At 42.6% G+C, this 27,810-nt stretch overlaps 1 protein-coding gene and 2 pseudogenes across 1 annotated transcript; all 3 read right to left on the reverse strand.

Moving 5' to 3' along the window:
* Nucleotides 1-81: 81 nt before the first annotated feature.
* Nucleotides 82-2,917, reverse strand: LOC135571685 (protocadherin alpha-3-like; annotated as a pseudogene).
* Nucleotides 2,918-3,168: 251 nt separating this feature from the next.
* Nucleotides 3,169-5,989, reverse strand: LOC135571686 (protocadherin alpha-3-like; annotated as a pseudogene).
* A 4,173-nt stretch (nucleotides 5,990-10,162) lies between these two features.
* LOC115131031 (protocadherin alpha-8-like) lies at nucleotides 10,163-12,610 on the reverse strand. The gene has a single exon (XM_029662649.2). It carries the CDS (start codon nucleotides 12,608-12,610, stop codon nucleotides 10,163-10,165), a length of 2,448 nt encoding a protein of 815 aa, XP_029518509.2.
* Nucleotides 12,611-27,810: the final 15,200 nt, after the last annotated feature.

Consider the following 27,810-nt stretch of genomic DNA (forward strand, 5'->3'; position numbering starts at 1 on the left):
TCCTAATACATTCAATGACATCCATCCAAACACAATAGAAGCATGACGACCATCACTTCTGAGCAGCATGTATGTGATGTTTCATATGAAATGCTACAAAACATAGTCAGGGGGAAAAAAGCGTATCCAGTGCATTACGTGAAACAACAGGCAAAAGCAGGTAGCTAAGACGGTGACAGATTTCAGAACCATGGGCAGCGCCTATATGTTTATCTTGACAGCGAGCAAAAGAGTACGGCATTTTTCCAATTTGTACCGAAAGGAAGATGTCTATAATTTAATTGAACATGCAAATGAGATAGAGAAGAAAAGTTCAACTTCATCCAAAGAAAGACATTGAGAAAAACAACAAAACAACAAAAAAAGGCTGATTAAAGGATTGATTTCTGGGTTAAGTGAAACTATAGTTCTTACCTGATCTTTGTGGGGTAATGTCTGAGTCCTGTTAAACGTGTCATTTCCATTAATACTGATCAGTTCTGCATCTGCAGGTGGATACGGAGCGGGGAAAACCACTACGTCACTCTTCAGTGTGTCTGAGCTGTAACACACGTCATACTGCTGAGTAGATTTAGAGTAAGACCAGCTTCCGTCAGGGTGTGTGGTGATCATTGGGGCGCTGTACCTTCTGAAACTGTCCTCTGTCCTGTGGCATTTTACAGCTATTAAACTGATGAGGCTCAGTAAAAATATCACTGACACCGAGGCAATGGCGATCAACAAATACAGGTTTAAATCAGAGAAGTTCTCCTCCTTTCTCGGCACATTTCTGAATTGAGTCTGGATTTCACCTGTACTTTCAACCACCACTACATCAATAGACACAGTCGCTGACAGTGAGGGTTCTCCGTTATCAGAAACCAACACGACCAACGGGTGAGTTTTCAGGTCATTGTCACTCATTCTCCTCTTAGTCCTTAGTTCCCCGGTGCTGGTTCCGATTCGGAAGAGGTTGGTTCCCTTGGGCTCAGAGATGTGATAAGAAAGCAGCGCATTGTAGCCAGAGTCGGCGTCTACAGCCCTGATCTTGGCCACAAAGTAGCCCGCTTCAGCAGAATAGGGAACGTTCTCAGTGTTAACGGAGCCGTGCTCAGAATAGGGCGCGAGAATCCCAGGACTGTTGTCATTCTCATCCAGGATAAAAACGTTCACAGTCACGTTGCTGCTGAGTGGAGGAACACCAGAGTCTGTGGCCTGAACTTTGAACTGGAAAGTTTTGATCTCCTCATAGTTAAAAGACTGCAGACTGATTATATCTCCAGTATCTGAGTTTATATTAACCATTGTAGACAGCGGTGGTAATTTGCTGCTACTCTGTAAGAATGAGTAGGTCACCTTGCCATTTTCATTGACGTCAGAATCAAGTGCAGACACGGTTTTAATGACGTCTCCTACCGGACTGTTCTCTTTAACATAAATATTAATCACGGGTTCTGAGAAGTGAGGAGCGTTGTCATTTACATCAGAAACGTGTACAGTAATAACGCTGGTGCTGGAGAGAGGCGGGGTCCCTTCATCCGTAGCTATGATGGTGACATTGTACTGAGAAGCGCTCTCTCTGTCAAGAGGCCCATCAACCACTAACGAATAATAGTTTTTGTAGTTTGTCTCTAATTTAAAAGGGACCTTATTCTTGACCTCACATTGAACCGCTCCATTTTTGCCACCATCTCTATCGAGGACGGACACGAGAGCAATAGCAGTGCCCATCTTGGCGTTCTCCTTCACTGTGTCTAAGAGTGACGTCACAGTGAGCTCAGGGGCATTGTCGTTGAGGTCCACCACCTCTACCAACACTTTACAGTGAGCTGCCATCGGGGGCTGGCCTCTGTCACTCGCCTGCGCATGAATCTCAAAAGCAGGACTGTCCTCAAAATCAACCGCGTCTTTAACTGTGATTATTCCCGTTTTAGAATCGATTTGAAATCTCTCTAATATATGATCTTGGCCTTTAGTTCTAAGAGAGTACACTATTTCACTGTTTGTGCCCTCATCGATATCATTTGCATTCACATGTATTACTGTTGTTCCTATGGGCACGTTCTCGAAAACACGAGTCTTATACAAAGAGCTACTGAATATGGGCCGGTTATCATTAATATCTAAAACATTTATTTTTATTTCTGACGTGCCAGATTTCGGTGGATTTCCTCCATCAACAGCGGTCAGTGTGAGCTGAATAACGGGCTGTTTCTCTCGGTCTAAAGCTGTCTGCAGCACTAACTCAGCAGACACACTCTCTCCTCCTTTGTGGATATCAAGAGAGAAATATTCATTAGGACTAAGCTTGTATGTGCTAACAGTATTCTTTCCAACATCGCCATCAGACGCTTCTAAAAGAGAGAATTTCGCTCCCGGTAATGTACTCTCAGCAATGTCCATACTTTGTGACTTTTCAGCAAAATACGGAGCATTATCATTAACATCTAAAATTGTTATTTCTAGACCGTAAAGCTTCAAAGGACTGTTTATAACGGCCTCTACACTGACTGTACATTTCGAAGCCTTCACACAGAGCTCCTCTCTGTCTATTCTCTCATTTACATAGAGAACACCAGTCTTAAGATTTACCTCGAAATACTTTCTCTTGGACCCGGTGACAATCTGAAACATACGCGACTCCAAATCCTGGACATTGAGGTTTAGATCCTTAGTGATATTTCCCACAGAAGTCCCTGGGTTTACCTCCTCTGAGACGGAATAGGAGAGCTGCCCGCACACCGCTTCCCAGTAACACTCCAGCAACACAAGCACTACATACGTCACAATAGAGCTCCTTCTGTTCGGTAAAGACATACTTCCATCGATTGTCAGCAACGCATAGATCCGAAAAGATTAGTATCCTTGAAAAAATCTTAGCATAGAAAATATATGTATCAATCCAGCTGCATTTCTAAGCGGTAAACACCGGTATGGCCTGAGACAACCGTCTCTCTCTCGTCTTGCGTCTCTTTTTAACAAAGCCACCAGAAATCTCCCCACTCTCTGAAACTGGGAGGGACCTCGATACACGAAATAATATCTCAATGCCACGGTCAACAGTGACGCCACGTGGGGAATGTACCAACTTACAGCAAATCAGAAGATCCCAATACATTCCATGACATCCATCCAAACACAATAGAAGCATGACGACCATTCACTTCTGAGCAGCATGTATGTGATGTTTCATATGAAATGCTACAAAACATAGTCAGGGGAAAAAAGCGTATCCAGTGCATTACGTGAAACAACAGGCAAAAGCAGGTAGCTAAGACGGTGACAGATTTCAGAACCATGGGCAGCGCCTATATGTTTATCTTGACAGCGAGCAAAAGAGTACGGCATTTTTCCAACTTGTACCGAAAGGAAGATGTCTATAATTTAATTGAACATGCAAATGAGATAGAGAAGAAAAGTTCAACTTCATCCAAAGAAAGACATTGAGAAAAACAACAAAACAAAAAAAAGGCTGATTAAAGGATGGATTTCTGGGTTAAGTGAAACTATAGTTCTTACCTGATCTTTGTTGGGTAATGTATGATTCCTATTAAACGTGTCATTTCCGTTAATACTGATCAGTTCTGCATCTGCAGGTGGATACGGAGCGGGGAAAACCACCACGTCACTCTTCAGTGTGTCTGAGCTGTAACACACGTCATACTGCTGAGTAGATTTAGAGTAAGACCAGCTTCCATCAGGGTGTGTGGTGATCATTGGGGCGCTGTACCTTCTGAAACTGTCCTCCTTCCTGTGGCATTTTACAGCTATTAAACTGATGAGGCTCAGTAAAAATATCACTGACACCGAGGCAATGGCGATCAACAAATACAGGTTTAAATCAGAGAAGTTTTCCTCCTTTCTCGGCACATTTCTGAATTGAGTCTGGATTTCACCTGTACTTTCAACCACCACTACATCAATAGACACAGTCGCTGACAGGGAGGGTTCTCCGTTATCAGAAACCAACACGACCAACGGGTGAGTTTTCAGGTCATTGTCACTCATTCTCCTCTTAGTCCTTAGTTCCCCGGTGCTGGTTCCGATTCGGAAGAGGTTGGTTCCCTTGGGCTCAGAGATGTGATAAGAAAGCAGCGCATTGTAGCCAGAGTCGGCGTCTACAGCCCTGATCTTGGCCACAAAGTAGCCCGCTTCAGCAGAATAGGGAACGTTCTCAGTGTTAACGGAGCCGTGCTCAGAATAGGGCGCGAGAATCCCAGGACTGTTGTCATTCTCATCCAGGATAAAAACGTTCACAGTCACGTTGCTGCTGAGTGGAGGAACACCAGAGTCTGTGGCCTGAACTTTAAACTGTAAAGTTTTGATCTCCTCATAGTTAAAAGACTGCAGACTTATTATATCTCCAGTATCTGAGTTTACATTAACCATTGTAGACAGAGGTGGTAATTTGCTGCTACTCTGTAAGAATGAGTAGGTCACCTTGCCATTTTCATTGACGTCAGAATCAAGTGCAGACACGGTTTTAATGACATCTACTGGACTGTTCTCTTTAACATAAATATTAATCACGGGTTCTGAGAAGTGAGGAGCGTTGTCATTTACATCAGAAACGTGTACAGTAATAACGCTGGTGCTGGAGAGAGGCGGGGTCCCTTCATCCGTAGCTATGACGGTAACATTATACTGAGAAGCGCTTTCTCTGTCAAGAGGCCCATCAACCACTAACGAATAATAGTTTTTGTAGTTTGTCTCTAATTTAAAAGGGACCTTATTCTTGACCTCACATTGAACCGCTCCATTTTTACCACCATCTCTATCGAGGACGGACACGAGAGCAATAGCAGTGCCCATCTTGGCGTTCTCCTTCACTGTGTCTAAGAGTGACGTCACAGTGAGCTCAGGGGCATTGTCGTTGAGGTCCACCACCTCTACCAACACTTTACAGTGAGCTGCCATCGGGGGCTGGCCTCTGTCACTCGCCTGCACATGAATCTCAAAAGCAGGACTTTCCTCAAAATCAACCGCGTCTTTAACTGTGATTGTTCCCGTTTTAGAATCGATTTGAAATCTCTCTAATATATGATCTTGGCCTTTAGTTCTAAGAGAGTACACTATTTCACTGTTTGTGCCCTCATCGATATCATTTGCATTCACATGTATTACTGTTGTTCCTATGGGCACGTTCTCGAAAACACGAGTCTTATACAAAGAGCTACTGAATATGGGCCGGTTATCATTATTATCTAAAACATTTATTTTAATTTCTGAAGTGCCAGATTTCGGTGGATTTCCTCCATCAACAGCGGTCAGTGTGAGCTGAATAACGGGCTGTTTCTCTCGGTCTAAAGCTGTCTGCAGCACTAACTCAGCAGACACACTCTCTCCTCCTTTGTGGATATCAAGAGAGAAATATTCATTAGGACTAAGCTTGTATGTGCTAACAGTATTCTTTCCAACATCGCCATCAGACGCTTCTAAAAGAGAGAATTTCGCTCCCGGTAATGTACTCTCAGCAATGTCCATACTTTGTGACTTTTCAGCAAAATACGGAGCATTATCATTAACATCTAAAATTGTGATTTCTAGACCGTAAAGCTTCAAAGGACTGTTTATAACGGCCTCTACACTGACTGTACATTTCGGTGCCTTCACACAGAGCTCCTCTCTGTCTATTCTCTCATTTACATAGAGAACACCAGTCTTAAGATTTACCTCCAAATACTTTCTCTTGGACCCGGTGACAATCTGAAACATACGCGACTCCAAATCCTGGACATTGAGGTTTAGATCCTTAGCGATATTTCCCACAGAAGTCCCCGGGTTTACCTCCTCTGAGACGGAATAGGAGAGCTGCCCGCACACCGCTTCCCAGTAACACTCCAGCAACACAAGCACTACATACGTCACAATAGAGCTCCTTCTGTTCGGTAAAGACATACTTCCATCGAACGTTTGCCGAGTATTGATCTAAAAATAGAGATATCAGCAAAAAAATCTAAGCACAGAAAATATGTCTCAAATCCAGCTGAATTACAACATGGTAAATGTTTTGTCCTCCAACTACCGTCTCTCTCGTCTTGCTTTTTTTTGTAACAAAGCCCCGTGAAAGCTCCTCACCCTGTGAAACTGGGAGGGGACTCGAAACTCGAATGTAATATCTCAATGCCATGGTCAACAGTGACGCCACGTGGTAATATTGAAGCGTACACCATATTAGAAAACCACATTATTCAATGACATCCATACACATCTAAGCATTATGGGAACAATATAGCCTAATTGTATGGCAGGATTTACTGAAAATACCGAGATGAAACCAAGTTAAGAGGGGAATTTTACGAAGCAGGTTTGAGGAGTTGGCAAGGTAACTTTGGTCAACTGTGAGTTAAATTTGGGATATCCGGTCATCCGAATGTGGCTCACCTTTTAGCCAGGTACATTTATATGGCAATGAATTATTCAGAACTAACATGTTCCGGGGCAGGCTAACTCACGGCTAACTCCACTTCCACTGAATGAAATGACTGAGCCGCAAGTCAAGGACCATTAAATCAGATTCCCTCCCTCTGGCAAAGATTGCGTCATCATCTCTTTCTTTGAGGAAGACAACTTTATAAATATTTTATTAATCAAATGTATTTTTTTCTGTGTTAAACAATAGTCATGTTAAAATATATAACTTTACACATCTTGTAATGACAGAATGGATTTTAAACTTCACGCACACTAACCACGTTTCCATCCAACCATTTCATTACATTACTCATTGTGACGGAGAAGTCCAGTAGCAACACGACTCAGGCTGGTTCGTAGAGTAGCCCTATACAAGATCATAACTAGACTATTCATCAACCATCTCCCTGGCCACCTTCCCCTGATCAAGCCATGAACTGTTCCTCTCCATATCTGGAGGATGCATGCACTCAAAGACCTCTATTGGTTGACCTAGCCATGGCCAGGCTACTCATGATGTTTAATTGCTTGATTGTTTTTTGCTTTTGAAACGCTTTGAGATTCCTCAAATATATACAATAAGCATTTCAGCAGATTTCGTGCGTTTTTGATCGTTTTTTGTGTGGCTTAATTCGTGTGAAAAGACACACATTTTGTGAGACTTAATTCGTAGTAAAATGCAAATTTTTGTGCGACTTCATTCATAGAACAATACATTTTTGGGGGCAAACTTCAGTTCAATCTTTTGAATTTTTTTGTGCAATGCAATTTGGTCTACACTAAATCTGCTAAAAAATATATATATATATTTTTACATATTTAGAGGAATTGACTTTGAGATTGTCACCATGAGACATCAGGAAAATTGGTCTTCTCACAAAATTGTCTGTAGTGTCCGAACGGTTTGGCCTAAAAAAATATTATGACCCATCTATGGAAAGATGAGACTCTCATGAACATGGTGCTCTATGTCCTCCACAAGTGTCAGGAGACTAGTCTGAAGTCGGTTACAGCCGATCTGCCAACCTCTGTCTGTAGCGTCTGAACTGTTTGGGCTACAAACTAACATACTCCTCTATGGAAAGATGAGACTCATGAACACGTACATGTCGGTTATTTTGCTCTAGGACAACCATAGGCCTCACAATACTCGTCTTAAGGTCCCTGGGAACAGTTGTAAAAATTAATAGAAGTACAGTACCAGCCAAAAGTATGGACACACCTACTCATTCAAGGATTTTTCTTTATTTTTACTATTATCTACATTGTAGAACAATAGTGAAGACATCAAAAATATGAAATAAAACATATGGAATCACGAAGTACCAAAAAAGTGTTAATCAACTCAAAATATATTTTACATGTTTGTTTATTCAAAGTAGCCACACTTCACCTTGATGACAGCTTTCCACACTCTTGGCATTCTCTCAACCAGCTTCATGAAGAATGCTTTTCCAACAGTCCTGAAGGAGTTCCCACATATGCTGAGCACTTGTTGGCTGCTTTTCCTTCACTCTGCGGTCCAACTCATCCCAAACCATCTCAATTCAATTGAGTTTAGGTGATTGTGGAGACCAGGTCATCTGATGCAGCACTCCATCACTCCTTGGTCAAATAGCACTTACACAGCCCGGAGGTGGGTTTGGGGTCATTGTCCTGTTGAATAACAAATTATAGTCCCACTAAGCACAAACCAGATGGGATGGTGCATTGCTGCAGAATGCTCTGGAAGCCATGCTGGTTAAGTGTGCCTTGAATTCTAAATAAATCACTGACAGTGTCACCAGCAAAGCTCACCCACACCATAACACCTCCTCCTTCGTGCTTCACGATGTGAACCACACATGCATAGATCATTCGTTCACCACTCTGCGTCTCACAAAGATGCGGCGGTTGGAACCTAGAATCTCAAATTTAGACTCATCAGACCAAAGGACAGATTTCCACCTGTCTAATGTTCATTGCTCGTGTTTCTTGGCCTAATCAAGTCTTTTTCTTATTGGTGTCCTTTAGTAGTGGTTTCTTTGCAGCAATTCGACCACGAAGGCCTGATTCACACAGTTGCCTCTGAACAGTAATGTTGAGATGTGTCTGGTACTTGAACTCTGTGAAGCATTTATTTGGGCTGCAATTACTGAGGTACAGTTAACTCTAATTAACTTATCCTCTGCAGCAGAGGTAACTATGAGACTTTCTTTCCAGTGGCGGTCCTCATGAGAGCCAGTTTCATCATAGCGCTTGATGGTTTTTATAACTGAACTTGCATAAACTTTAAAAGATTTTGAAATGTGGCCTCACGAGTGGCGCAGGCATCTAAGACACTGCATCACAGTGCTAGCTGTGCCACTAGAAATTCTGGGTTTGAGTCCAGGCTCTGTCGCAGCCGGCTGCGACCGGGAGACCCATGGGGCAGTGCACAATTGGCCCAGTGTCGTCTGGGTAAGGGGAGGGTTTGTACTATCATGCACTAGCGACTCCTATAGCGGGCTGACACGGTCACCAGGTGTACGGTGTTTCTTCCGACACATTGGTGTGGCTGGCATCGAGTTAAGCGGGCATTGTGTCAAGAAGCAGTGCGGCTTGGTTGGGTTGTGTATCGGAGAACACACAACTCTCGACCTTTGCCTCTCCTGAGTATGTACGGGAGTTGCTGCGATGAGAAAAGACTAGCTACCAATTGGATACCACGAAAATGAGGTAAAAAAAATATTTTGTTTATATTAAGCATTGACTGACCTTCATGTCTTAAAGTAATTGATGGACTGTCGTTTCTCTTTGCTTAGTTGAGCTGTTCTTGCCGTAATATGGACTTGGTCTTTTACCAAATAGGGCTATCTTTTGTTGGCACAACACAACTGATTCTCTCAAACGCATTAAGATGGAAAGAAATTCCACAAATGAACTTTCAACAAGGAACACCTGTTAATTGAAATGCATTCCAGGTGACTACCTCATGAAGCTGGTTGAGAGAATGCCAAGAGTGTGCAAAGTTGTCATCAAGGCAAAGGGTGGCTATTTTGAAGAATTCAAATTCAAAAAAGATTTTAATTTGTTTCACACTTTTTTGGTTACTACATAATTCCATATGTGTTATTACATTGTTTTGATGGCTTCACTATTATTCTACAATGTAGAAAATAGTTTTAAAAAATGTTTAAAAAAACCTTGAATGAGTAGGTGTGTCCAAACTATTGACTGGTTCTATATTTATAGCGACTGTTTAAGGACACAAATAAGGGGATAACTAATCAAATAAAGACGGTACAGAAAACCTATTTCATAACACAGTCTGCTGAATTTGAAAGATAACTTTTGTTTCATTTCGATTTCAGCAAAAATGAAAACGTGGCTCTGTTTCGCCAATGGATTGAGGTTTCACCATTGTCTCAATAAAGAATTCTGCGTTCGACGAGCCTTGTGCGATATGCACACCCAGTTACAAGCCTGCTACAATTAGCGGCAGGCGGTCCAGCAATGTCCACCGTCCAAGTACGGATGAAGCCTGAGCTGGAATGTGAAGCTCACTGAATATGGTTAGCTTTAGAAAACCCTGCATACATCTAGCTTGCTTCATAGCATACCCATCAGCTCTTATGCTAAATGATATTTCCGGAAAAACCTGCAAGAGAGGGTGAATCGTTTCCGCACCATGGACAGCGCGTCCAAGTTTCTCTTCAATGTGGGAAAATAGCAAGCAAGTTTAACATCTTAAATAGGCAGTGATATGTCTACAATTGCACTGTTCATTCAAATAAGATAAAATTGAAAATCAAAACAAAGCGACAAAGACATGTTTAGGAAAGGATAGAAGGTAAACGAATTTCTGTGTTAAAACTACAGTTCTTACCTTGTGGGGTAATGTCTGAGTCCTGTTAAACGTGTCATTTCCGTTAATACTGATCAGTTCTGCATCTGCAGGTGGATACGGAGCGGGGTAAACCACTACGTCACTCTTCAGTGTGTCTGAGCTGAAACAAACGTCATACTGCTGAGTAGATTTAGAGTAAGACCAGCTTCCGTCAGGGTGTGTGGTGATCATTGGGGCGCTGTACCTTCTGAAACTGTCCTCTGTCCTGTGGCATTTTACAGCTATTAAACTGATGAGGCTCAGTAAAAATATCACTGACACCGAGGCAATGGCGATCAACAAATACAGGTTTAAATCAGAGAAGTTCTCCTCCTTTCTCGGCACATTTCTGAATTGAGTCTGGATTTCACCTGTACTTTCAACCACCACTACATCAATAGACACAGTCGCTGACAGTGAGGGTTCTCCGTTATCAGAAACCAACACGACCAACGGGTGAGTTTTCAGGTCATTGTCACTCATTCTCCTCTTAGTCCTTAGTTCCCCGGTGCTGGTTCCGATTCGGAAGAGATTGGTTCCCTTGGGCTCAGAGATGTGATAAGAAAGCAGCGCATTGTAGCCAGAGTCGGCGTCTACAGCCCTGATCTTGGCCACAAAGTAGCCCGCTTCAGCAGAATAGGGAACGTTCTCAGTGTTAACGGAGCCGTGCTCAGAATAGGGCGCGAGAATCCCAGGACTGTTGTCATTCTCATCCAGGATAAAAACGTTCACAGTCACGTTGCTGCTGAGTGGAGGAACACCAGAGTCTGTGGCCTGAACTTTGAACTGGAAAGTTTTGATCTCCTCATAGTTAAAAGACTGCAGACTCACTATATCTCCAGTATCAGAGTTTACATTTACAAATGATGATATTGGAACACTTGTATTTAATAATGAATACGTCATCTTTGCATTTTCATCTGAATCTTGGTCTAAAGCAGACATCATATAAATGACGTCTCCTACCGGACCGTTCTCTTTCACATAAACATTAATCACGGGTTCTGAGAAAAGAGGAGCGTTGTCATTTACATCAGAAACATGGACTGTAATAACGCTCGTGCTGGAGAGAGGCGGAGTCCCTTCATCCGTAGCTGTGATGGTGACATTATACTGAGAAGCGCTCTCTCTGTCCAGAGGCCCGTCGACCACTAACGAATAATAGTTTTTGTAGTTTGTCTCCAGTTTAAATGGGACTTTATTCACAATATCACAATTCACTATTCCATTTTTGCCACCATCTTTATCGAGGACGGACACGAGAGCAATAGCAGTGCCCATCTTGGCGTTCTCCTTCACTGTGTCTAAGAGTGACGTCACAGTGATGTCAGGGGCATTGTCGTTGAGGTCCGCCACCTCTACCAACACTTTACAGTGAGCTGCCATCGGTGGCTGGCCTCTGTCACTCACTTCTGCACGGATCTCAAAGGCAGGACTTTTTTCGAAATCTATATGCCCTTTAACTGTGATTGTTCCCGTTTTAGAATCAATTTGAAATCTATCTAATATATGATCTTGGCCTTTACTTCTTAGCGAATACACCATTTCACTGTTTATGCCTTCATCGACATCAGACGCATTCAGAGTGATTACTTTTGTCCCTATTGCCACGTTTTCGAAAAGTCGAGTCTTATACAACGAGATACTAAAAACCGGAGCGTTATCATTGACGTCCAAAACATGAACTACAATCTCTGATGTGGCCGACCTCGGTGGGTTGCCACCATCTACAGCGGTCAGTGTGAGCTTTATAACAGACTGTTTCTCTCGGTCTAACGCTTTCTGCAGCACTAAGTCAGCAGACACACTTTCTCCTCCTTTGTGTATATCAAGAGCGAAGTATTCATTAGGGCTAAGCATGTATGTACTAACAGAATTCGTACCCACATCCTCATCATTTGCCTCTGCTATGGCGAATCTCAAGCCTGGTAATGTACTCTCTGCTATATTGATACTTTGTGATTTTTCAATAAACGACGGAGCATTATCATTAACATCTAAAATAGTGATTTCTAGACGGTAAAGCTTCAACGGACTGTTTATAACGGCCTCTACACTGACTGTACATTTCAGAGCCTTCAAACAGAGCTCCTCTCTGTCTATTCTCTCATTCACATAGAGAACACCAGTCGTCAGATTTACCTCGAAATACTTTCTCTTGGACCCGGTGACAATCTGAAACATACGCGACTCCAAATCCTGGACATTGAGGTTTAGATCCTTAGCGATATTTCCCACAGAAGTCCCTGGGTTTACCTCCTCTGAGACGGAATAGGATAGCTGCCCGCACACCGCTTCCCAGTAACACTCCAGCAACACAAGCACTACATACGTCACAATAGAGCTCCTTCTGTTCGGTAAAGACATCATTCCATCGAACATGAGCCACATATAGATCCGAAGAGATGCAATTACATTTAAAACAATCAAGATTTTGAAGAAGTTATTTGTCAAATTCGGATGCAATTGTAGAAGGTAGAAACAGGCTGATCTTGATGCCGACTATTCGCTCTCTCGTCCTGCGTCTCTTTGTAACAATGCAGCAAGACATGTTCTCACCCTGTGAAGGCGGGATGGGCCTCTTGACGCCCGTGACCATTTCTCACACTAACGGTCAACAGTGACGCCAAGTGGTGAAAAATGTGACATACTCCAATCATGAAGCGTAGAAATGCAATTGCCTGCAAAACCAGCAGATACGGTGTATTATGCATGTTCCACCAGAGAGCACGAATCCAATTATCAAATCTAAACACTTAACAACACTGAACATGAATTTCTGAAAATGGTGTGTATCTTGTAGGCAAAATGTAGTTCTAGCTTTCAGCACCACGGACAGCACTAGCAGCCTATGCAGTTAAAAACTCAGTCAGGTTGCTGGGAAAAACATGTGTGTGTGTGTGTGTGTGTGTGTGTGTGTGTGTGTGTGTGTGTGTGTGTGTGTGTGTGTGTGTGTGTGTGTGTGTGTGTGTGTGTGTGTGTGTGTGTGTGTGTGTGTGAGTGAGTGAGTGAGTGAGTGAGTGAGTGAGTGTGTGTGTGTGTTCGCATAATCGGCAATAATAGTAATTCAGAGTTACTGTATGTAGGCCATGATAATGAGTAATACACTCCAACCAACAGCAGGCATTAAACCCGTATGGATGACTTAAGTATATTTATATCTCTCTATCTCTTTCCCCTCTTCTATCCCCCTCTCAGGAGCGTAAGCCTGAAGTAGGAAGGTGTGGTGACACCTCACATCTATCTATCTACATTTCCAGTGACAACTATTCTACCCAATATAGCCAGTAAGGCACCTTGGCTTGCTATTAATGGAAGGCTGACTGTAACTTACTGTTATATCATTACTAGTGATCTGTAATACTGTAGGGTACATAGGCACAACACTGTATGTGTCTAACTAAGAACATGTACAGTACCAGTCAAAAGTTTGGACACACCTACACATTCCAGGGTTTTTCTTTATTTGTACTATTTTCTACGTTGTAGAATAATAGTGAAAAAATCTAAACAATGAAATAACAAATATGGAATCCTGTAGTAACCAAAAAAGTGTTAAATATATTTTAGATTCTTCAACCCCAAATCAGATGATTCTGCACTGTGTAGGAGATCAAGTTGAGTGTGTGTGTGTGTTAGGGCTGCATAACTAATCAAATTCACACAGAAATCACATGTTGACATGTGCAATATCCATATCCATCCTCCTAGTCCTAGTCCTAGTTCTATTTCTAGTTCTAGAACTTTTTCATCGGGACAATGACACAACACACTTCCTGGCTGTGTAAGGGCTATTTGACCAAGAAGGAGAGTGATGGAATGCTGCATCACATGACCTGGCCTCCACAATAACCTGTCCTCAACCCAATTGAGATGGTTTGCGATGAGTTGGACTGCAGAGTGAAGGAAAAGTAGCCAACAAGTGCTCAACATATGTGGGAACTCCTTCAAGACTGTTGGAAAAGCATTCCAGGTGAAGCTGGTTGAGAGAATGCCAAGAGTGTGCAAAGCTGTCATCACGGCAAGGGGTGTTTACTTTAAATCATCTCAAATATAAAATATATTTCGATTTATTTAACACTTTTTTGATTACTATATGATTCCATTTGTTTTATTTTAAAGTTTTGATATCTTCACTATTATTATACAATGTAGAAAATAGTAAAAATAAAGAAAACCCTTTGAATGAGTAGATGTGTCCAAACCTTTGACTGGTACTGTATGTCAGTATACCAGGGAGGAACATTCGATAAATAGACAACAACCTCCCACCCCTCTTGCACCCCCTCTCCTCACTCTATCGCTTTCTCTCTCTATATATATATATATATATATCACACACACACACACACACACACACACACACACACACACACACACACACACACACACACACACACACACACACACACACACACACAAGCTGATGGGCATAATTGTTTTCCTGCTCATTGATGCAGGACCGGTTGTGGTCTGCTCTATCAACAGATTTCTGGGTATTTTGGTGTATTTTTTTGTATGTTACCCTGTATCTCAACAGAGACAGTGGTTAGGAGTTTACGGACGTTTGGTTATGTATAATCCAAGGATTAGGCCCTGGGTGCAGAGGCTCTTGTCCCATTTCCATTCAGTTGGAAACATGAAAGATGATTTGAAATATTAATCATCATCATATTCCGAAGTCATAATCTTCTTCTCCCTATGCCCAATAGAAATAATAACTAGGCAGGTCTGACCCCATCAGAGGATTTCTAGGTCACAATAGGAGAGACCAGAGCAGACACATAACAGTATGGGCCTACATGCACAAGAATTAGTCATTCTTGCACGTACGTAATGCTCTCTCTGTTACACACACACACACACACACACGGGCTGCACGATATGGGCCACTTTTTTAAAAACCAAATATTGCAACTAAGATTTGGCTTGCAATGTGGATCAAAACATTTTAGTGAACTATTGGAATCCTAGGACTAGGACTAGGACTAGGACTAGAACTAGAACTAGGAGGATGGATATGGATATTGCACATGTCAACATGTGATTTCTGTGTGAATTTGATTAGTTATGCAGCCCTAACACACACACACACTCAACATGATCTCCTACACAGTGCAGAATCATCTGATTTGGGGTTACGGCTCACAGTCTACTGAACAGCCTGTTGAACCCCGACCCTGGCTGAGCCAAAATCACTATTTTTACAAACTACTCTAACAAACTCACAGCTAAAATGAACTACGAACACACAGCTAAACAGAACTACACTACATTTTCAAAAGTATGTGGACACCTGCTCGTCGAACATCTCATTCCAACATCATGGGCATTAATATGGAGTTGGTCAATGGGGTTGAGGTCAGAGCTCTGTGCAGGCCAGTCAAGTTCTTCCACACTGATCGACAAATCATTTCTGTAAAGACCGCGCTTTGTGCACAGGGGCATTGTCATGCTGAAACAGGAAAGGGCCTTCCCCAAACTGTTGCCACACAGTTGGAAGCACATAATCATCTAGAATGCCATTGTATGCTATAGTGTTACGATTTCCCTTCAGTGTAACTAAGGGGCATAGCCCGAATCATGAAAAACAGCCCCAGACCATTATTCCTCCTCCACCAAACTTTACAGTTGGCACTATGAATTGGGGCAGGTAGCGTTCTCCTGGTATCTGTCAAACTCAAATTTGTCCGTCGGACTGCCAGATGGTGAAGTGTGATTGATCGCTTCAGAACACGTTTCCACTGCTCCAGAGTCCAATGGCTATGGAAACCCATTTCATGAAGCTCCCGACGAACAGTTCTTGTGCTGACATTGCTTCCAGAGACAGTTTGGAACTCGGTAGTGAGTGTTGCAACCGAGAACATATGATTTGTACGTGTTACACGCTTCAGCACTCGGCAGTCTCATTTTGTGAGCTTGTGTGGCCTACCAGTTACCGGCTGAGCCATTGTTGCTCCAAAACATTTCCAAGTCACTGAGCACTTCAGTAAGACTATTATACTGCTGATGTTTGTCTATGGAGATTGCATGGGTGCTCAATTTTATACACCTGTCAGCAATGGGTGTAGATGAAATAGCCAAATCCACTCATTTGAAGGGGTGTCCACATACTTTTGTATATACAGTGGCAAGAAAAAGTATGTGAACCCTTTGGAATTACCTGCACTTCTGCATAAATTGGTCATAACATTTTATCTGATCTTCATCTAGGTCACAACAAAAGACAAACACAGTCTTCTTCAACTAATAACACTCAAACAATAATATATTTTCATGTCTTTCTTGAACACACCGTGTAAACATTCACAGTGTAGGGTGGGAAAAGTATGTGAACCCTTGGATTTAATAACTGGCTGACCCTCCTTTGGCAGCAATAACCTCAACCAAACGTTTTCTGTAGTTGCGGATCAAACCTGCACAACAGTCAGGAAGACTTTTGGACCATTCCTCTTTACAAAATTGTTTCAGTTCAGCAATATTCTTGTCTGGTGTGAACTGCTCTCTTGAGGTCATGCCACAGCATCTCAATCGGGTTGAGGTCAGGACTCTGACTAGGCCACTCCAGAAGGCGTATTTTCTTCTGTTGAAGCCATTCTGTTGTTGATTTACTTCTGTGTTTTGGGTCGTTTTCCTGTTGCATCACCCAACTTCTGTTGAGCTTCAATTGGCGGACAGATAGGCTAACATTCTCCTGCAAAATGTCTTGATAAACTTGGGAATTCATTTTTCAGACGATGATAGCAAGCTGTCCAGGCCCTGAGGCAGCAAAGCAGCCCCAAACCATGATGCTCCCCCCACCATACTTTAAAGTTGGGATGAGGTTTTGATGTTGGTGTGTTGTGCCTTTTTTTCTCCACACATAGTGTTGTGTGTTCCTCCTAAACAACTCAACTGTAGTTTCATCTGTCCACAGAATATTTTGCCAGTAGCGCTGTGGAATATCCAGGTGCACTTTTGCAAACTTCAGACGTGCAGCAATGTTTTTTTTGGACAGCAGTGGCTTCTTCCGTGGTGTCCTCCCATGAACACCATTCTTGTTTAGTGTTTGACGTATCATAGACTCATCAACAGAGAAGTTAGCATGTTCCAGAGATTTCTGTAAGTCTTTAGTTGACACTCTAGGATTCTTCTTAACCTCATTGAGCATTCTGCGCTGCGCTCTTGCAGTTATCTTTGCAGGACGGCCACTCCTAGGGAGAGTAGCAACAGTGCTGAATTTTCTCCATTTATAGACAATTTGTCTTACCGTGGACTGATGAACATCAAGGCCTTTGGAGATACTTTTGTAACCCTTTCCAGCTTTATGCAAGTCAACAGTTCTTTATCTTAGGTCTTCTGAGATCTCTTTTGTTTGAGGCATGGTTCACATCAGGCAATGCTTCTTGTGAATAGTAAAATCTAATTTTGTGAGTGTTTTTTATAGGGCAAGGCAACTTTGACCAACATCTCCTATCTCGTCTCATTGACTGGACTCCAGGTTAAGTGTCGCCTGACTCCAATTAGCTTTTGGAGAAGTCACTAGCTGTAACGGTTTCCTTTAGGTGAAGTAGAGGCAGACCAAAACGCAGCGTGGTGGTTATTCATGTTCTTTAATAAAGACACTAGACATGAATAAACTAACAAAAATAATAAACGTGGAAAACCATAAACAGCCCTATCTGGTGCAAAACACAGAGACAGGAACAATCACCCACAAACACACAGTGAAACCCAGGCTACCTAAATATGGTTCCCAATCAGAGACAATGACTAACACCTGCCTCTGATAGAGATGCTTTCATATCCCACACTTTCAGATGCACAAGTCCTAAAATACAATAATGAGTATTGTGTGGCGTTGTAGTCGTTCACCAGGGAAAAGGGATTTCATATCTACTCAGCACTTAGTGACCTATCAACATTCCAATATAGCCCTGCCTCGTGGTTATTTAATTGTGTCAGGAGGGTAAGTGCCTTCATATAATGTCATCAACTTATATAACACTTTCAAAAAATCTCAAAGTGCTTTAAAGCACAAAAAAAGAAAAGTGATTTAGAAAAACAACATCCTAACAACATCACATCATGACATCATAACATCATAACATCAACATCAAGACATCATAACATCATAACATCATGACATCAAGACATCATAACATCATGACATCAAGACATCATAACATCATAACATCATGACATCAAGACATCATAACATCATGACATCAAGACATCAAAACATCATAAAATCATGACATCATGACATCATAACATCATGACATCCAGACATCATAACATTGTGACATCATAACATTGTGACATCATAACATCATTGTCATGTTCTGACCATAGTTCTTTTGTGTTTTCCTTGTTTTAGTGGACTGGGTGGACATACTATGTTGTGTGTTTAGTTTGTCCGTTTCTATGTATGGCCTGATATGGTTCTTAATCAGAGGCAGGTGTTAGTCATTGTCTCTGATTGGGAACCATATTTAGGTAGCTTGTTTTGTGTTGGGGTTTGTGGGTGGTTGTTTCCTGTCTTTGTGTTCTCTGCACCAGATAGGACTGTTTCGGGTTTTGCCACGTTTGTTATTTTGTATTTGTGTAATGTTCACGTTATCGTCTTTTATGAAACATGTTGAACACGAACTACGCTGCGTCTTGGTCCTCCGATCCTTCTCGCTTATCCTCCTCAGACGAAGAGGAGGAGGAAAACCATTACAATCATGACATCCAGACATCATAACATCAAGCCATCAAGACATCATAACATCCTAAAATCATGACATCATAACATAATAACATAACATCATGACATCCAGACATCATGACATCCTAAAATCATGACATCATAACATAATAACATAACATCATGACATCCAGACATCATGACATCCTAAAATCATGACATCATAACATAATGACATAACATCATGACATCCAGACATCATGACATCATGACATCATGAGATGGACAGTCATTAGAAAGTTCATGGTTTGAGTGGTCATCTGAGGGAAAGGCAGGCAGCGTGGTCTCATCAAGGTGCCTCGCTGTCTCTGTCTTTTCCGTAACGTTAGCTATATACTATCATTGCTCTTTAAGTAAATGTTAGCTGACCCATATCTGGCCATATCCATCTCTCCCACTGACCCACTCTCAGTGGAGTCCGACCTCAAATAGAGCATATGCTCAGTAGGGACATGCGGTGTGAAATTGATCATTCCTGAGGTGTGAAATATGCGGATGTCATAGACCAACGGCATAATTTCCTCCTCTCTTTGCTCACTATACTGCTGGGATGGGAGGATCGGCAGAGGGGGCAATGAAACAATTAGATAGAAAGGAGGCTTGCACACAAGCACCCCTACACAAATACACACATACATGAATATTCAGTCTCCTCAATTACACTGGAATTCTGCTGCATGGAATCACCCCGACTATTCCTCATTATGCAACATGTCCAGAGGGTATGATAACCGAATGCTCTACATTATTAATAACTAGTAAACGGTTGGTAAATAAAGAGACCGAATGTTCGCTTCCTGATTGTAGATAAATGGGGTATGATCTGTCTGTCTGTCTGTCTGTCTGTCTGTCTGTCTGGCTGTCTGTCTGTCTGTCTGTCTGTCTGTCTGTCTGTCTGTCTGTCTGTCTGTCTGTCTGTCTGTCTGTCTTATTAACCAGGAGGGGCAGGGAGAGAGAGGGAGCAAGAAGGTGGGTACCAAGGGAGATTTTTTCGAGGGTGTTGATGTGTGTAGCCTATGTGTGTGTGTGTGCTTGTGTGTGTGTGTGTGCATATGTGCGTGTGTGTGTGCACCTGTGCGTCTTGAAATTAGAGCGTGTCTGGGAGGAGAAGGGGGATGAGTAGCCTACTCATGTTTATTTATTTTTTAACAAAAACCCATTGTTTCATACTGTTGAGTGAATGGGCATTTACTCTCTCTCTGTGTGTGTTAGTGTGTATGTTTCTGCTTGAGTGTGTATGTTAGTGTGTGTGTTAGTGGGTGTGTTAGTTTGTGTGTTAGTGGGTGTGTTAGTGTGTGTGTTAGTGGGTGTGTTAGTGTGTATGTTTCTGCTTGAGTGTGTATGTCAGTGTGTGTGTTAGTGTGTGTGTTAGTGGGTGTGTTAGTTTGTGTGTTAGTGGGTGTGTTAGTGGGTGTGTTAGTGTGTATGTTTCTACTTGAGTGTGTATGTCAGTGTGTGTGTTAGTGGGTGTGTTAGTGTGTGTGTTAGTGGGTGTGTTAGTGTATGTGTTAGTGGGTGAGAGAGTGGGTCTGTGTTAGCACATGAAGGAGGGGTGGGGAGCTCTGTTAGCAGAACAAGGGAGTTTCTCCTCCTCCTCTCCTCCTTCTGCACAGCTCTCTGGTCTCCGTGGTAACCACACCTCACCATGAGGGAGCGGGGGCTGAGGACATGCGCACACACACTCAAACACACAGTAACACACACACATGGCTGAAGGCTTATTATTCAAAGGCTGCTGAGAGCATGAATGATAACACAAGTCCTTCTGGATCTCCTCCTGCGTTCTGCACAGCTCTCCCATTCAGAGATTCCTATCTGCTTCGGTTCATATTCACACTGCCCTGTCATATCTGAGCAGTGAGTACAAAGCATACTCCCCACGATGTGACACCCAAAGAAACACACTCACACACACACACACACACACACACACACACACACACACACACACACACACACACACACACACACACACACACACACACACACACACACACACACACACACACACACACACGCACGCACGCACACACACACACACACACACTGGGTTGCTGCTGGCTTGCTCATGCATTGATAGTGTAGCGCAGCAGCATATTCACTGTGAGAGCTAGCAGCTCCCATCTCCGTCACCACACCCCCACAGAGAGTCTGACCTTCTCACTCGGCCTGCCCAGCTCCCTGCACCCTCACTGGGCCAAGGCTCCAGAGACCTCCCCCTATCTGTGGTAACACAGACCATACAGTGACCATATCCCTTTATGAGGACAGATACTGATACAGACACACACCACGTTGTCTATGTATTGCTATGGTAAGCACAGTATAGGGAGCAGCATCTATGCCATACACCTATGTGATGCATCTCTTTAGTACCATGCCTCCCTTATGGACAAGACCAGACAAAAAAAAACCCTTTCTGTAGCACATAGTGACCCGTCTTCCACAGCTGTATACCTCCTCTGTGTGTGCTTCCTGCTGTAAGATCAGTGCAGCAGAGATACAGCCTCCTGTAGGCTTGAGGAACAGACAGACTATTACAGTCCTCTGTAGGCTTGAGGAACAGACAGACTATTACAGTCCTCTGTAGGCGTGAGGAACAGACAGACTATTACAGTCCTCTGTAGGCTTGAGGAACAGACAGACTATTAAAGTCCTATGTAGGCTTGAGGAACAGACAGACTATTACAGTCCTCTGTAGGCTTGAGGAACAGACAGACTATTACAGTCCTCTGTAGGCTTGACGAACAGACAGACTGTTAAAGTCCTATGTAGGCTTGAGGAACAGACAGACTATGCAGGAGTGTGTTATAATAATGCTATCAATAAAACCCCACCCTACTGCAGCATGACGCTAATGACAAAGCTACTGTGGTACAGTTGGAAGGGAGAGGGAGGAGAAAAGGAGGGAGAGAGAGATGAGAAAAGGAGAGAGAGAGAGGGGAGGAAGGGGGATGGAGATAGGAGGAAGGGAGAGAGTGGGAGGCAAGTGAGAGAACGAGAGAGAGAAAGGGGGGAAATACAGTAAAATGGGAGAGAATCAGAGAGGTGGAGAGAAAACGAGGGAGATACGGGGAGTGAGGGAGAGACGGGGAGTGAGGGAGAGACGGGGAGTGAGGGAGCGAGAGAAAGTGGAAGAGAGCTGAAAGGGAAAGAAAGAAGGAAGAGAGGGATGGAGAAATGAGAGCAGAGAGAAATGTGTAAAGATGGGAAGTCATGCAGAAGAAAGCCATAACTTGTGTAACATCACATGGCCAATTGCCTATTCCTTAAATATATTTTTCATTTACCTCAAATTATTCAGAGATAGATTTGAGGAGTTTTTAAACATCATATGCACACAAACACACACACACACACACACACACACACGATGAATCGCTCCCAGTATTTAATCCAACTAGTACTTAATCATTTATTTCCAAATCTGTGTTCCCCTCGTTCCTGGATAAGTAGGACAGGGGCGGGACCAGAGTCACAGGAAGGAACTAGATGAAAACCAGGACACAGCAATATGCAGCGTGCACACACACAAACACACACACACACACACACACACACACACACACACACACACACACACACACACACACACACACACACACACACACACACACACACACACACACACACACACACACACACGGCAGATATAGATACAGACCGAGTAACCAAACACAACACTCACATGGAAAACAATGGCACAATGCCCACAATGCTTTGGACTCACATAATTAGCTACTGCACTGTGACAGCAAAATAACTGGATGAAAACTAGCATCTTACCATGGCTGAAATCACACTGTTGTCTACCTTCGTGCCTTCGTGGCTTATGTCAAATTGATAGAAAGACATGAACGTAATGCTACAGCGATCATCTTTCATATCAGAATAACTGTGCATAAGGAAATATGACCTCTCGGGAAAAGACCAAGCAAACTATCATTTCTGAAGTCAACAGACAACAGTGTGTTATTGAAGCTGCAGAGCTGAATCTAATTGGAAGTCAGCATGCATGTGAGTGTCTGGGTTACTAGTTTAATATTGTCTGGGTTAGTAGTTTAGTCGTGTCTGGGTTACTAGTTTAGTAGTGTCTGGGTTACTAGTTTAGTAGTGTCTGGGTTACTAGTTTAGTCTTGTCTGGGTTACTAGTTTAGTAGTGTCTGGGTTACTAGTTTAGTAGTGTCTGGGTTACTAGTTTAGTAGTGTCTGGATTAGTAGTTTAGTAGTGTCTGGGCTACTAGTTTAGTAGTGTCTGGATTACTAGTTTAGTAGTGTCTGGGTTAATAGTTTAGTAGTGTCTGGATTAGTAGTTTAGTAGTGTCTGGGTTACTAGTTTAGTAGTGTCTGGGTTACTAGTTTACTAGTGTCTGGGTTACTAGTTTAGTAGTGTCTGGGTTACTAGTTTAGTAGTGTCTGGATTACTAGTTTTGTAGTGTCTGGGTTAGTAGTTTAGTAGTGTCTGGGTTACTAGTTTAGTAGTGTCTGGGTTAATAGTTTAGTAGTGTCTGGGTTAGTAGTTTAGTAGTGTCTGGATTAGTAGTTTAGTAGTGTCTGGGTTAGTAGTTTAGTAGTGTCTGGGTTAATAGTTTAGTAGTGTCTGGGTTAGTAGTTTAGTAGTGTCTGGGTTAATAGTTTAGTAGTGTCTGGATTAGTAGTTTAGTAGTGTCTGGGTTAATAGTTTAGTAGTGTCTGGGTTAGTAGTTTAGTAGTGTCTGGATTAGTAGTTTAGTAGTGTCTGGGTTAGTAGTTTAGTAGCGTCTGGATTAGTAGTTTAGTAGTTTCTGGATTAGTAGTTTAGTAGTTTCTGGATTAGTAGTTTAGTAGCGTCAGGATTAGTAGTTTAGTAGTGTCTGGGTTAGTAGTTTAGTAGCGTCTGGATTAGTAGTTTAGTAGTTTCTGGATTAGTAGTTTAGTAGTTTCTGGATTAGTAGTTTAGTAGTGGCTGGATTAGTAGTTTAGTAGTGGCTGGATTAGTAGTTTAGTAGTGTCTGGATTAGTAGTTTAGTAGTGTCTGGATTAGTAGTTTAGTAGTATCTGGATTAGTAGTTTAGTAGTGTCTGGATTAGTAGTTTAGTAGTGTCTGGATTAGTAGTTTAGTAGTGTCTGGATTAGTAGTTTAGTAGTGTCTGGATTAGTAGTTTAGTAGTGTCTGGATTAGTAGTTTAGTAGTGTCTCGGTTAATAGTTTAGTAGTGTCTGGATTAGTAGTTTAGTAGTGTCTGGATTAGTAGTTTAGTAGTGTCTCGGTTAATAGTTTAGTAGTGTCTGGATTAGTAGTTTAGTAGTGTCTGGATTAGTAGTTTAGTAGTGTCTGGGTTAGTAGTTTAGTAGCGTCTGGATTAGTAGTTTAGTAGTGGCTGGATTAGTAGTTTAGTAGTGTCTGGATTAGTAGTTTAGTAGTGGCTGGATTAGTAGTTTAGTAGTGGCTGGATTAGTAGTTTAGTAGTGTCTGGATTAGTAGTTTAGTAGTGGCTGGGTTAATAGTTTAGTAGTGGCTGGATTAGTAGTTTAGTAGTGTCTGGATTAGTAGTTTAGTAGTGGCTGGATTAGTAGTTTAGTAGTGTCTGGATTAGTAGTTTAGTAGTGGCTGGGTTAATAGTTTAGTAGTGTCTGGATTAGTGGTGTACGAGACAGAGGAATGACCTGTGTTAGAGGAAAACAACCATGCTACCAAAATCAAGGCCATGGTTGGCTGTTGATTGGGTATCCACACAATAAGCATCAGCAATAATAACTCTGATAGGCTGTCGAGACCTCACACGCCTATAAAAAGCTCTTTGATTTGCTCTCAAAGAGTGTCTGGGACACAGGCGGTGTCCGATAGAATCACAGTCCCCTTGGGGCCACCTTTGGAGGGGTAAGAGCCCCACAGCATAACTGCTTCTCTACCTCCCCCCTTTCCCCCACCGTGACACACATGCTCCCCCCCTCCCAGTTCCCCTACCCCTCCCTCATCTCCCCATTCTAAAGAGCACTACCATGAATCGAGGACAGGGAGCCCACGAGGACAGAATAGGCATCTATTATGTACAAACACTGTCAGTGACACACTATTACACACGTATAGAGAGAGACTAAGACCACATTGAAACACGTATAATCAGGGATTTTACTATACCGTTAGTTTTCTGGGTTGTGTGTGTGAGAGAGACTGGGGGCGACTTCGGGGATCCTGCCTTAATGTTTCACTTCTCATCTGTAGCCAAAACAGAAACACAACAAACATTTGTAGCGCACAAACAATATGATCTGCCACCCCACTGTCTGTTGGGCTTGCAGGGAAAAACAGAGAAATGTGTCCGGAATTGCCAAGAATGCAGCCATGCTGCATTCAACTGTACATACTGTAAATAAACTGGGTGATATTCACAACGCATTTAATCACTGTTACACATGCACATATATGGGTAAAGAGCACACGCACATGTTTGTGTGTGAGTGAACAGGATATGGGCCAGAATCCACTACCTCCAGCTAAACAATACAGACGAGAAACACATTAGCAATAGCCATCAATACCTCTCTGAACACGCACTCAGCGTCAGCATTGTACATCACTGAACATTGACACACACACACACACACACACACACACACACACACACACACACACACACACACACACACACACACACACACACACACACACACACACACACACACACACACACACACACACACACACACACAGTGATTGAGTTAGTTCAGCCTTTGACCAGGAGAGGGGGATTTTTCCTTTAGTTCCTTTCTAAACCCTGGCTCTCGACTAGAGATGAGATGATTATATTCTCCTCACAATACACCCACCTCCACAAAACCACATAGCGCTTGATGAATACACACACTCACCCACCCACAAAACCACATAGCGCTTGATGAATACACACACTCACCCACCCACAAAACCACATAGCGCTTGATGAATACACACACTCACCCACCCACAAAACCACATAGCGCTTGATGAATACACACACTCACCCACCCACAAAACCACATATCGCTTGATAAATACACACACTCTCACCCACCCACAAAACCACATATCAATTGATAAATACACACACTCTCACCCACCTCCACAAACCACATATCAATTGATAAATACACACTCTCTCAACCACCCACAAAACCACATATTGCTTGATAAATACACACTCTCTCAACCACCCACAAAACCACATATCATTTGATAAATATACACACTCTCAACCACCTCCACAAAACCACATATTGCTTGATAAATACACACTCTCTCAACCACCCACAAAACCACATATCATTTGATAAATATACACACTCTCAACCACCTCCACAAAACCACATATTGCTTGATAAATACACACTCTCTCAACCACCCACAAAACCACATATCATTTGATAAATATACACACTCTCAACTACCTCCACAAAACCACATATTGCTTGATAAATACACACACTCTCACCCACCTCCACAAACCACATTTCAATTGATAAATACACACTCTCTCAACCACCCACAAAACCACATATTGCTTGATAAATACATTGACTCTCAGACACTCAGCACATAAACTATATCCGTGGTTCAGGTATTAAATTTGTCTGGGATGCCACCATGCGTGCATCTCTCTCCCCTGCGGAAATTAAAAAGACAAACTCCCATCGTGTTCTGAACAAGAGAGACAGAGTACACAGCTGTACAAAACCCAGCCCTCTCGGCCAGATACTCATCTACACAATGACTCGCTGAAGACACCCAGCAAATCTACATTTACACAGAAATCTAAACCCGGGCACACCATGCTTCTTACTGACAGCCTAATCATCCACAGAACGGCTGTCACTCTTTCTCAATAGACAGATATATAAGATAGCAGTACAGCCTTAACATATTTTTGTAATACCGCCCTCCTTCATACGTATTAGGAGGTATGCAGGCAGTTTACAGTACTGTGTGGGCCGCTAGGACCAGCCTTGGTGTGGGAGGCCTTGACCCACTTCTTCAGATAGGACTGAATAATGCAGAGGGGCTCTGGTCTGCAGAGAGAGAGAGAGAGAGAGAGAGAGAGAGAGAGAGACTTTGGAAGCAGTTTGAAAGGGTTTCTCAGCCTTCTCCACTTTATAAAATAATAACTCAGCCGTTCCCAAAGCTTCACCTCTCGCTGTAGTTCTTCTTGGAAAACCTTCCACTTTCAACATAAAAATTGAATCACGTACATGGACATCTCCCCAACACATGCATCATATAAAGCCTTGCTGTCATGCCAGATGCATGCATTAACCAATGTGGTGTGTGTGTGTGTATGCTACATTTCATTGGTGCCCTTTATGTAGGTCACATGTCCAACATACATTAGAGTTCTCTAAGGGGGCTAAAGACCCTAGTCTGATGACTCACACTCAATTCTTCCGCTGCTCTGTCGTTCGCTACATACTTTAGCCTGAGACTGACATAATTTAAGTCATTTGTGGGAACGAGGGGCGCGAGGGGTGTTGTACAAAACAAAGTCATTAGTGATTGGATGATCTCTAACCAATCAGAGTATCAAAGCAAACAAGGATTTTTCAACCCACCGCTTTACCTACGCGTGTTCTGACTCTGACCCAACCCATCGGTTTCTGGACCAATCAGACGGCCCTGAATGTGTTTGCAATAGGTAAAGGGTTGGGGAGGTACTCAGATCCAGACTCATTGAGCAGAATAAACTAACATCCATGGGCGTGGCGTAGTGTTTGGCCTGAGCAAGTAGTCTGGGTAGCCAGGCAATTAAAACCCTGTTAACCTGGGCCGTTATATTTATTTCTGCCATCTGGGTTATTCCACCAATTAGGTGCCTTTTGAATAGTGTAAC

Source organism: Oncorhynchus nerka, linkage group LG5, assembly GCF_034236695.1.
Source record: "Oncorhynchus nerka isolate Pitt River linkage group LG5, Oner_Uvic_2.0, whole genome shotgun sequence".
Lineage (NCBI taxonomy): Eukaryota > Metazoa > Chordata > Actinopteri > Salmoniformes > Salmonidae > Oncorhynchus > Oncorhynchus nerka.

Bases quoted from the DNA above. Each gene is read 5' to 3' on its own strand.
- LOC115131031 (XM_029662649.2), bottom strand. From the start codon at position 12,610: ATGATGTCTTTACCGAACAGAAGGAGCTCTATTGTGACGTATGTAGTG.